We start from the raw sequence: 12208 nt of genomic DNA, 5'->3' as shown, positions 1-12208 counted from the left end.
AGGCAATTATGGGTCTGGGCGGAACCCCCGGGGCAGGATGCGCTATCAAGATCCTGTGTGCCCTTTCAACTATAAGACAATGGCACATATCCACGCTGTCACCGTGATTTTAGTCAGGTAGTAAAGAATTGCATCAGTGCTGAGCACATTGTACCCTCTGGGACCCTGACGGTCCTGAGGTTCTTGCGTCTTGGTCTCCCCTTTTCGTTCTCAGACTGATCTTCTAGTTGTTACACCATCCTCTGCAGCCCGGTAACTTTGGCCTGAAGTGTGTGAACAGAGTTTTCCGCCATTGTGATTCTGCCATCCGCGCCAGTCACCCAATCAACTGTGTTTCAGAGATCTTGTCTAAGCAGAGTCGGGTCTAGCTTTAATTCATCAATCTTTCTTCCTAATGAGGAAGAGACTCTTTTATTGCCTGTAAAATAGGTTTGTGGTATACCATGGGCCCGCCTCCACTACCAGCTGCTGCGAGGCAGGTCATCTGGCGGCCTGAGGCCATGCCTGACCTGGTGAATTTATGATCTTTCCCTGATAGGGCGACACGGTCTGTCTGAATCATGGGGCTCTGAGCATCTGCAACTGTGGGGCCCCCTCTTGTGGTTCCCAGAACCATTAGGGCAAGGCTCCAACCCCACCGGCCGCACACAAAAAGGGAGGAGAACCACCTTCACAGTACAGGGACCACCTAAAACGCCTCCTCAGCGCCCATGAGGGAAATGAGGTGGGGAGAGAGGGATTACCACCAAGCTGGCCTCCTGTTCCCTCCTCAAGTTTCAAGGCATACAGCAAAGTCCAGGCCCCTGGTCAGGAGGTCTTGATCTACCCCACCACACTCCAGAGGCAGATTAATCTCCACCCAGCTGACCAAGTTCTGTTACACTGCAGGCACTCATGTCGCTTTGCTGCCAGCTCAATAAGCGTGTTCTAATGCCCGGTCTAAGATCTCTCCAGGGCTGCTTGGGTCTCTGGTTTCGGTTCTCCCTCTGAAGCCCCACGGGTCTTTGGCTGTTATCTTCGACCTTTTCTGCACTGTGTTGATGGCGGGAGTGTGGGGGAGAGAAGGAAGCACGACAGCTCAGTTCCTCCCTCGTGGTCAGTGCTTCACTTCAGAACCTGCTCCCTAGGGGGGCAGTCATATCCTGACCTGGGGCCAGTGGCGTAGCAAAAGTGGAAGGGGCCCCCCTGCAAGGTATAAAGAGGGGCCCCCTTCCATATTTAATACGGAGCTCTCTGGTGTGAGTACAGTGCTGAGGGGGCCCCCTGCATCTCGGGGCCCCCCCGCACTGCGGGGGATGCGGGGGCCTGTGTTACGCCCCTGCCTGGGGCCTCACCTCTAGGTGGTCATCACCAGGCACCAATGCCCGGCTCAAGTTTGAGCTTTGTGGTAACGGCTGCACCCTCAGGCCATAATGTTGCTTCGGTAGGCATCTTCTTTTGGACAGCCAGGCGCTCCTGCAGCCACGGCATCACCAGGACAACCCCTGCAGATTGTGGGTCGCTGCCTCTTCAAGCCTCATCTTTTCTTGAGTGAACTGCTCTTTCCAAAAGCTGAGCACCTCTCAGACATGGGTGTGGCACAGTTGGGATGGCCTCCATAGGTTTTAGTCCACTGCTGCCAATCTGGTCCTCCCACAGCTCTGTGTAGGGGCCCAACTGGGCCCAAATGTGTATTGCTCCTGCTAGAGGTTTTTGTGCATATATGTTTTTGTACAATATAAACTGATATAGTATAGTTGACACTAAAACGAATTTCCTACAATGTATAGAAGTGCATTTACCTGATCATTGTTAACCAGCCTCAATTTGGATTTCTCTCCTGTCTTGTCCCTACACGTTTCACTGTTTGTTATTTCTGCAGCACACAGTCCAGCAGAATCCTGTTTGTTTATTTACATTGTCATTACTTATGCTGTTTCTAGATGTCCCTCCCACCCCCCGCTCAGTCACAGAACTCAAACATTACTTCAAGGCCCTCTTGAAAGCTCACTGTACTCTATTCATTCATAATTGCTTGCTGTTCTTCATGTATCTAGTTTGTTCCACCATCTCCGGATGACATTAGCATTAAGTGAGCAGAATCAACATTCATGTAGTAGGATAGGTGCTAAGGAAATATGGGGCATATGCATCAACATTAGCATTTGCGATTCCTTATTAGCGAAAAATAAGGATTCGCTAATAAGGAATAGCAAAAGGCTATGCATGTAGGAATCGCTATTCAAATAGCGATTCCTTAACTTTCCTTAATTGCTACTAGCAAATAGCGAGTAGCAATTAAGGAATGCCGTCCCAATCATTCCTATGGGCCTCCAGGCCCATAGGAATGAATCGGAGATTGCATGAGCAAATAGCGAGTACCAGTAGGTTCTCGCTAATTGCTCATGCAATTTCAAGGGTGCAAGGGTGTCAAAATGACACCCTATAGCACCCCTGAAAATGATATGTGCACATATGTTGCACACACACATGCTCTCAGGGCATGTGTGTGCGCAACATGAAACTTTGAAAAATGCACAAAAGTGCATTTTTCAAAGTTTTTGCAAATTACCATGCAGTTCATCTTCATGGTAATTTGCTCCCCCTATTAGCGAAATCGCTAATTTTTTTACTTTGATGCATTGCATTTAAGGAATCTCACTTTGGGATTCCTTAAATGCAATCCCTATTTAAGGAATCGGTATTTAAGGAATCCCTATTTAAGGAATCGGTATTTAAGGAATCCCTATTTAAAGAATCGCTATTTAAGGATTCCTTAAATAGCGATTTCTGCTTTTGGGTTGATGCATTGGGATTGGGTATTTTTAACTTAATACCGGGAGCTATTAGCGAATCGGTATTTTACCGACTGGATTTTGGGTTGATGCATGAGGCTGTATGATGTTTAATAGAATTGCAATGTGATTTGCCACAAATGTAACAAATCTTAATTAATTTGTTAAACTCAACAGTAGGGCCAGCCAACACATTTTGAGGGAGGGACCCTCTTCATCAGGGCTCAGAATTATTATATGATATTTGGCTCAGGAATTTCCACGTTATAGGTATCCTCTTATAATGATTTATTTCTCATCGCCCAAATCCGGAATCAGAAATGAAGCTGTAACAGCCCAACCTCCTTAATAGTTTCCTTGCATAGAAACTATGGAGGAGGTTGGGCTGTTTATTTTAAGAGAAGTACATCAAGATGTCTAAAGTGAATGAATGAGAATGGGAAGAATAAAAGCATACGATAAAGGCAGTGCTTCATTTGAGCTAGCGGTTTCCGGTGCTCAGCACCGGCACTTACTTGTCAGCACTGGTACTTATGACAGTCTGCCACATGGTGGCACTGTTTGTCTGATTTAGAGAAGAGGATAACAACGACTGTTTATTAATTTAATATAACTTAAAAAAAGACTAACACCTGCCTCCCAAGTCATTCTTATAGCTTTGAGGGCCTGCAATAGTCTGAATTTTCACATTTGTAGGAATGTTATGATTAGAAACTGTGTTGGTACAGTCATTGGCAGTGCTGCCAAAGGCAATGGGTGGTGCAAGCTACAGTGGCTTCTTGACTATGACCCTGGCACTTCTGTTTTTTACAAATTAAGTACTGGATAAAGGTTTATTATATACTTTCTTCTGAAGGACTTACATTTTGTTTGGTCACCTAGTCCGAGGTAGATAATGGGACATCTCATATGTTTTTGTCTGAGTATGTCCACTAAAGGCACTGGAAAGCTAGAAAGCAGGACAGTTCAATTTAGTGTATCCCCGCTTACTGTTTACAGGTTATATAAATGAATTTTAGACTCCTGCAACCTATAAGAACAGGCACTTTGCTTTGCACTTAGCTAGTGTAATTCTGCATTATACAGCCTGTGATGTCTCAGATAAAATCGACAGTATGACCTTGGTTCTGCAGCTGTTGTCGATTGGTTCAAATAAATCAATATAGGTATACACTTGAGCAATTTTGCTGAGATCATAAATATCAAGATATGAGCAAAGAAATACAAGACACTTCTTTTCCGAGATGACATGTTGTTGACATCATCTTTGCAGTCATTCTCCGTGACCCATGCATTTGATCCGATTGACTGCTGCAAATCCTTCGCAGAATATATAGATAACAGATACAACTGCTGCTCAGCGGAAATGGTACCAGTCTCAGGTTGAACGATCTAAATCCCATTCCGGTGCAGTTTAATCTGGACATTTGTTGGAAAAAATAAATCCCTCATTGAAGGTAACGACAAACACCGTCCAAATGGCTACATCAGCCCACAATTCTCAAATGTGTTGAATACCTTGGCTTTGAATTGGCTGTAAAGTTGTTATGGATGGTTTTATTAGCTGGGCAAATGTTTATTATGAGAAGTATCCAAGAACATCCCCATCTCTTAAAAAATGTTAAGAGCATGCCTTGTGTGAACAGATGATTGGATATCGAAAACCTAGTGGCAACCACAAGCTATTTGTGATTCTTCACATGAGGCACTGATTTGCAAATTAATGTTTACGTTACAGACACTGTTTGTAAAGCAGCAGTTACTTCAAGAGGGAACTCATAGTTTAGAAGAACTTGAAATATATTGCATCTCTTTTTAAGAGCAGATATTGCGTATCCTAAAGTGCCTCCTGCTGAGACACATGCATAATAATTGTGATATGTATGATCCAATTCTGCAGAGCTGTCTCTCAATACAAATAGCAGCTTGCTTAGGTCTTCGATTGTAAAACCAAAACATGTTTTATAACATAAATAGAATGTGCAGATTTTAAAAATGTGCATGCGCAAGAAGCATGTAGGCTTGTGTTCTGCTGACTTCACCTCTATATATTAATTACACAAACAATTTAGCAATGAAAGGTAAAAATTGAAGTGTTAATAAAATGGTGTTTGTTAATTGTTGATGAATAACATTTTCAAAATGATCTACTGAATGTGAATAGGTTTCCCATTCCCTCTGTTATATTACAAACCATCATTTACCATAAACCACTCTCCAATTCCTGCCCTACTATTGCTGCGTCCTGTCGGACTTTCCAGTCGAATTCCTAAAGGATTGTACAACCTAGTTGAATAAAACTAATTATTTGCTATTGTTTATCGCAGGTTTTGGAATCACTGGATTTTAGTCTCAGTAAACGGATTTTCCCACGTGGAAATTTTGAGAAAGGGATTTCCACATTTTTAAAAGCAAGGCTACAGGAAATTTTTGGGGAAACTGATTGGCGGGTCCACCTGTAAGAGCTGGTCAACACCAACAAACTTGTAAGCCTGTGGATATTCAGCCACAATTTGCTTGTAGCTTCCTACCCCGGAAAGGGACATACTTCTACTCCTTTCAAGGGCAGAGATGAGGGTGAGAACGTGAAAGGTACACCCCATAGTTCATGGGTGTGTTGGAGAAGAGGTTTCTCAATGCAAAAAATATTTCCCTAACGAGAAATAAAACCAAGCGTTGAATGGACACAGTTGCATGTATGTTCTATTTACAAATAGTTACATTTCAACATTCAGAAATGTTGTGTTTGTGAATACTTAAAGAAATCTACAGCTGTTGTAGATTTCCTTGACTAACCAACGAATTCTTTGAGAATTCCAAAAAAGTTAAAATATAGGAGAAGTGGTATGGAAGCCACACCTATCAACGGTGTACATTTTTACCTTAAGTGGAAGAAGTCAACATGTCTGATTGGCCCTCAAGTACCTGGCACAGACTTTGCGTAAGCAACTCTTGCCACTGTATTAATGGAGTGCAATCCTGAACTCATATCACACATCCTTTTTCCATATCCCATCATAATATTAATACTTATGAGTTGACTGTATATTAAGGTATTTCACTTTCCTTCCACTGTAACCATGCCAATGAGTACAGAATACCATTTGCACCAAAATCTTTATAAAGCTCGCTGCAAAATTGAATCTGAAAACAAACATCACGCAGCTGTCACGTGGTATTTATTTTGTGAAAATGGCTATTGAAATCTACTTGAAAATGTCAGAATTAACATAATTCACTGTTTCTCAGCACTTACTGAAACTAGGTTCTCTTCTACAAATGGAGTGAGCATGTGCGAGCGTATCGTGACCATGATGTCGTTGAAATCCAGCCCGGTTATCATGCCGCTCTTGCCTTTATCTTTAAGTGCAAAGGCCTGCCTTGCATGCTCCAGCTGCAGCTCCTAAAAGTCAAAAACATACATTAATATTCAATTGAATTGATGTTTTCAATACGTTAAAAAAAACTCCCTTCTAAAACAGTTTACTGCTTCCCCCCTCCCCACAAAATATATTATTAATTAAATTGCTTAATTTAAAATGCAACAAAACAACGTAGCGCCACAAAGTATCTGAACCACAGCTCTTAAAATTCTTTAAGAAGCATGTTATCATCTCCAGGTTTTACAAGGTTGAACTCCCTCTGTTGAGATGTTTTAGTTGAACAACTACTTATGGGTTTGCGCAACAGCCACACCACACAATGTGGTGGTGTATTCTTTTGTTGCAGAATGTTCATAGCAGAAAGTGATGGTATAATATTCTGTTTGGCATGTGTTTCTTTAACAACAATATCAGAAAGAGGGGGCCGGTGGATGTATACGCAGAAGTGGTTTCAGTGCCATCAGGACATCACAGCTGCACTATAACCACTGCTGGCATCTCTCAGCAGTTCCCTCGGGTGCTGAGAGTAGTGCTCCCAGTGGCTTGGCTGCGGCCCTTCCTCCCTCACTTTGTCCCCTGCTCTCTGAGGTGCAGTTGGGTTGGTGCTTGCTTGGCGTGGAATGCTCTATGAAAAGCCACAGAATACAAAACTGCTGGACACACTGTGTTAATGAGACACCTGAATATTTCCAACAAAATGTTTGTGTTCCTGATCCTAAAATGCATTCCACTCTCGTGGGCTTAATGGAATTTAGGAAGGAAAAAATGTGCATTTGGTGACAGAGGTGAGGCATTAGTCATGTTTAGTTCAAAGGTGCCTGGGTGAAAAATAACAGGTTTTAATAATTATGCATCGTTCCCCGCTTTTGAATTGCCTGCTTGCACGCGCTTTATTGTCCTGTGCCTGTAACCGGCGTCCCTACTGTTTGGGGAGCCGGCTGCAGAAGGTGTGGTAGCTGGGCAAATGGATTGCTGATGACACCTTACGACCTACCGTTCTCTCGACGTGGCGGCCACGCGAGTTGAAAGGAATCTGGACATGGGGTCTGCCGTTCAATCGCCTTTAGTGATTTCAAACCTGCTGCTCAGCTCGCGACGCACGTGGCGTAACGGAAATATGACGAGGCCCCGCTGCAGAATGTGATGAGCCAGCCACCCCCCCCCCCTCCCCCCCCCCCCCCCCCCAGTATCGCATATCTTACAGAAAAAACTGTGAACTGGAACTAAATGGGCTTTTGGGGCCCCTTTAAAGATTGGAGGCGGGCGCTTCACCGCAGGGCCTGTGTTACACGTGGGGTGCACACAACATGGGTGAGGTATCGTTGGGCTGCGAGTATGGAATGATTTAGTTCAGTGGAGAGGAAAAAGGTAAAAGGCATTTCTCAAAACCAGCATTGTTTTAAGGGTTTGGCAAAGAGGACTCTTGCCCAGGGCACCAGCCTTTAAAGGGGGGAGGGGGCGATGATGGAGCCAGCTTTGTTTTGCAGTGTAATGACTTTGAATAATTCTTAAACAGATTGTTTTAAATACCGTTTTCCTTTAATATATTTTTAATGTGAGTGATCTGTGTGAGTCTATTGTAGACATAATGTTGTGCTTTTGTTTCATGCAACATCCATAAAAAAAGTTTATTTTATATCAAAACAGGACCTCACATATGAGAAATTGGAGGATGTCACAGAGATTATTTGCAGCAACATTAGTGAGCTGCTGCTGTGTTACAAATCTGATAACAACCATCACCCTCCCTGAAAATTAGATGTAAACAGATTTATAATTTGGATGAGTGTTCTCGTGCACGGTCAGTGACCTGGTAAAGAGGGCATGAAAGAGCTGAAATTGGATCATACATTCAAAGCTGTTTGGAACAGGGGCCCCCAAAATACTTTGGCTCAGGCCCCTAAAATCCTTAAGATGTCCCTCCTAAAAACTCCAGGGAATTGCAGGCTTAGATTGTTCAAAGATAAAGATGTTGAAAATAATGCACGTCTTGTGAAGGGGGGAAGGTATTACCTATGCTTAGCTTAGACGGGCCAGGGAAAATTAAGTTTTTTTTTAATTACGCACAATTGTGTGCTTTTGACGTGTTTGGGAAATGACAGAAATTTCTGTGCTTTGGAATTCCTTGGGAAATGACAAAGAATCATTCAACTTCAAAAGGCAGTAACAATGTGCATGTTATTAAGGGCCATATGCATGAAACACGCGTTCTGCGATTCTCAAATTGCGATTTTTAGGGAACCGCAATTAGAGAATCGCAAAATGCAATGTTTGTAGGATTTGCAAAATATTTTGCGAATCTTACATATTCCTTATTTGCGAATCGCAAATTGAGATTCGCAAATAAGGAATACCTTCCCATGGCTAGAAGGCCCATAGGAATGAATGGGAAGACATTCTCAATTTGCGATTCCCAATTAGAGAATCGCAAATTGAGAATGCAATTTCAAGGTTGCAAGGGTGTCAATAGGACACCCTGTTGCACCCCTGAAATAATCATGTGTGCACATGTGGCGCACATACTTGCCCTAAGGGCATGTATGTGCGCCACATGGCACTTTGAAAAATGCAAAAAAGTGTATTTGTCAAAGAAATCACAAATTACCACCAACCTGAAGTTGGTGGTAATTTGCGATTCCTTAAGCCAAAATCGCACAACTTGGGTGCTTCCTACATTGCATTTAAGGAATCGCAATTTGGGATTCCTTAAATGCATTCGCAAAATAGAGAATCGGAATAGGTTTTTGTGTGCTACATTGCACACTGCCTAAATTGCGATCGCAAACGCTGAAATTCTGCGAATTTCAGCATTTGAGATCGCAATTTGGCTTCATACATATGGCCCTAAGTCTTCACAAACCCTTATATCATAAGAAAAACACCTTGGGTCTATTACTATGTACTCTGGCCTACAGACATCCATTATATTTAAATGACTCCACATTCCTTGGAAGCATTGAGTAGAACCCCAGGTATAAATGTTGAGGCACCAAAAGATGATGATTTCTTACCCCAAACTGAATGTAATTAAAATCAAACAACGGTGGTAATTTGTTGGTGGCCGAAAAAAATAACCTTTCTGGAACTTCTTTTTGGAGTTATTTAATTGATTAATTAAATGGGCTGATACAATATATGGAGTAAAGTGTAGTAAAAATTCCTTACTACAGGCATCTTTAAGGCAAAATTACAGGAAATTTTAAAGTGTATTTATTCATTTAGTGAATATCAATGCCGTTAAACGTTGATTATGCCTGTTAGATGAATGGCTTAGGATAATAACACTATCCGGCCATTTTATTTCCGTAACAAATGGATGCATAAATATTAAAGAAAAACTGAATCTAAATTGAAAGATTTTCATTAAGGGGAGTGTAAAAGATCTGCCATCAGTTGTTCGTCACACAATACAGGAGCAAAGTCTGCAGAAAATATATTATTGGCTTGTACTCCACTGATTAGGTTAAAGTGAATTTTCATAGAGACAATGCAGTTGCCTCAGAAAGCTTCACAGAAAATAACTCATGTTATGCCTGCAATTACACTGGATTAGCTAGCTGTCCTGTGCTGTGCTCCTCTGTCTAAGGATGGACATGTGTAAGGTCCTGTGTTGTGCACTGGTCTACTTACGTCATTGTAGTGTACTAGCATTAAGGATTTCTTACCAGTAAAATATTTTGTGTGATTTAGGTTCTGCACCACTGCCAGCAGTTGGAAGTGGCAATCCAGAGGGCTGCACACAGTGGGACCTGTTCTCGTTGTGGGGCATTATATGAGTAACTAACTTCTGATACATTCACAAAAGAAATTTGAGTTGAGACCTTCTAACGAAGGTTTTTTTCTCAAATACATATACAACATATACAAAAAGTATAGAATTACAAAAGAACTCTTTCAGAAGAACCACATCTCAGACTAAACTACAATGGGAAACTGGCCTATTTGTGATTTAGGGCCTGATTACGACGCAGTGGCGGTCCGACAACCTCCGTACCGCGGGATCGCTCGCAGTATTACAACTGCAGAGGTCAGACTGCCACAAGACCGCCGGGATCGAGGGTCCATCTGGGCTGGCAGTCTTCAACACGGCAGGAATATGCTGGCGGTGCCACAGCTGGCACCACCGCGTATATTTCGACTTGCCAGTTCACTGCCCCTTTCATGGCAGTGAGCCAGCCATGAAAAGGGTGACGATATGGCAAGAAATCCGGCCGTATTTGGGCCTGGAATGCATGTGGTGTCGCACATGTAGTGCCCCCCTCGATATGCATCCCATTTCCTGCACCGTGTGGCATGTATGCCACACCGTGCGGGAAGGTATAGTCGGCACTCTGCCAGATAGTCTATTTTATGAGCGTGACATACCGCCCTTTTTGGACCACCGCAGGACCAGCCGCCAGACCACGAAAAAACTCCTGATCTGGCGGGTGGTCTCACAACGGGTTTTGTGGTCCCACAGCAGACAGTGTGCTGTACCATTTACTGGTAGACCGCCAAACTCATAATCAGGCCCTTAATCTCCTCATATACAGGACAGCATATGGGTCAAAATTACCAAAACTTCTAAACTAACCAATACTTTTATTTATTTATCATATGGTATTATTTACTTCAGTTTAACTCAAATTAAATGTTGAACACAAGTGATGAATAATGCTGGTCTTGTCATACGCAACAGGGTATTAAAAGCATATGCATTTGCATCTAACAAGGTAAATAATTCCTGATCGTTAAATTGTCATATAATAAGAATTTCAACATGCTGCTACCTCTTATATTGCACGAGATGTTTTAGTTTTTCTTATGTTTATAGAAACTAAAAACACTAAGGAACATAACATCTTAACGAGCTAACCTTTATTTAAATTCAACAAGTTACCTCATGCAGTAAATATTATTCTAAATTATTGTTGGGTGTTTGGTGGAATTTACTTTTTGCAACTCCATTACAATATCAAAAAGATATACTGTGTTTACTTTTAACTAATTCCATACCTTCTTAACTAGTATATAATCATTGATCTGTTTTAAAGGATGAAGTTTCACACCACCATAGTCAGGAGGGTCCCTTTACTTTTACTTTGTTTACTGTACCATACTTTTTTCAATTATACCAGTTTTAATTATTCTTCTCACTAGATCAATTTCTAAATGGATCCAGTCTCCTTTTCTTCTACCCTTCTCGGTTTTCTCACATTACTTTCTAATTTTCACTATTCTTTTTGCAGAGTATACCACATGTTTGCAATTATACTTTTTGGGATTATATTAAACTGTAACTCTAAAAACTGAATTTGAGAACGTGGTGATGTGCGACGCTGTGCATGGCATGTGTAAGTTTGAGGCCCACAATGAATACACAACACTTGTCCACAGACTTAGGGCCTCATTACAAGTTTGGCGGTCCATCAGACCGTCAAACTCACGGTGGCATGGCGGGAACCACCACACTGTTGGTCCAACTGCCGCATCACAAGTACAGCGATCCCACTGCCACAGGACCGCCGCAACTGCGGGGGGGATCTGTGATCCCTCAGCTTTGGCACAGCGGTCTGGGGCAGCAATATGCTGGAGGTGCCAAAGCATATTACAACGTTCCAGACCTCTACACTTTTCATGGCAGTGAGCCCACCATGAAAAATGTGGCAGTCAGGAAAGTAAGGGGGCCTTGCAGGGCCCCCCTGATGCCCCTGTGCATGAAGTGAATGTGCCCCCTGTCTGTATGCACCATTGTTCCTGCACGGCATGGAGTGCACAGTCCACGCCGTGCAGGAACGGGTTTTGGCATTGCTTCAGCGCTGCAGTTCTAAGGTACACATGTGAGTCTTAGAACTGCACTGCTGTGGGACCGTCAAAGCACCGCCCGCCAGACCATGAGGAAACTCGTAATCTGGCAGGCAGTCGGTGGTCGAGTTTGGCAGTCTTGGAGCAGGGCGCTGGCATGGCGCCCAGCTACAAGACCGCCAAACTCGTAATTAGGCCCTTAGTAAAGTTCACTAAGTGAACCTGTCAGCATGCTGATGGTGCCTGGCTGCTGCCTCAGACAGACAA

General features: G+C 42.8%; 1 protein-coding gene across 1 annotated transcript in view; it reads right to left on the bottom strand.

The window, feature by feature from the left end:
- Positions 1-12208, bottom strand: part of SLC25A12 (solute carrier family 25 member 12) — a 466840-nt gene that overhangs the window by 217061 nt on the left and 237571 nt on the right. The window contains exon 6 of the mRNA XM_085645302.1: positions 6031-6177. Within this exon, the coding sequence (XP_085501428.1) occupies positions 6031-6177 (147 nt within the window). The remainder of the gene's footprint in view (positions 1-6030; positions 6178-12208) is intronic.

The sequence above is a fragment of the Triturus cristatus genome, chromosome 3_1, assembly GCF_964204655.1.
Source record: "Triturus cristatus chromosome 3_1, aTriCri1.1, whole genome shotgun sequence".
Taxonomy (NCBI): domain Eukaryota; kingdom Metazoa; phylum Chordata; class Amphibia; order Caudata; family Salamandridae; genus Triturus; species Triturus cristatus.
This window is presented reverse-complemented; position numbering and strand designations above follow the sequence as displayed.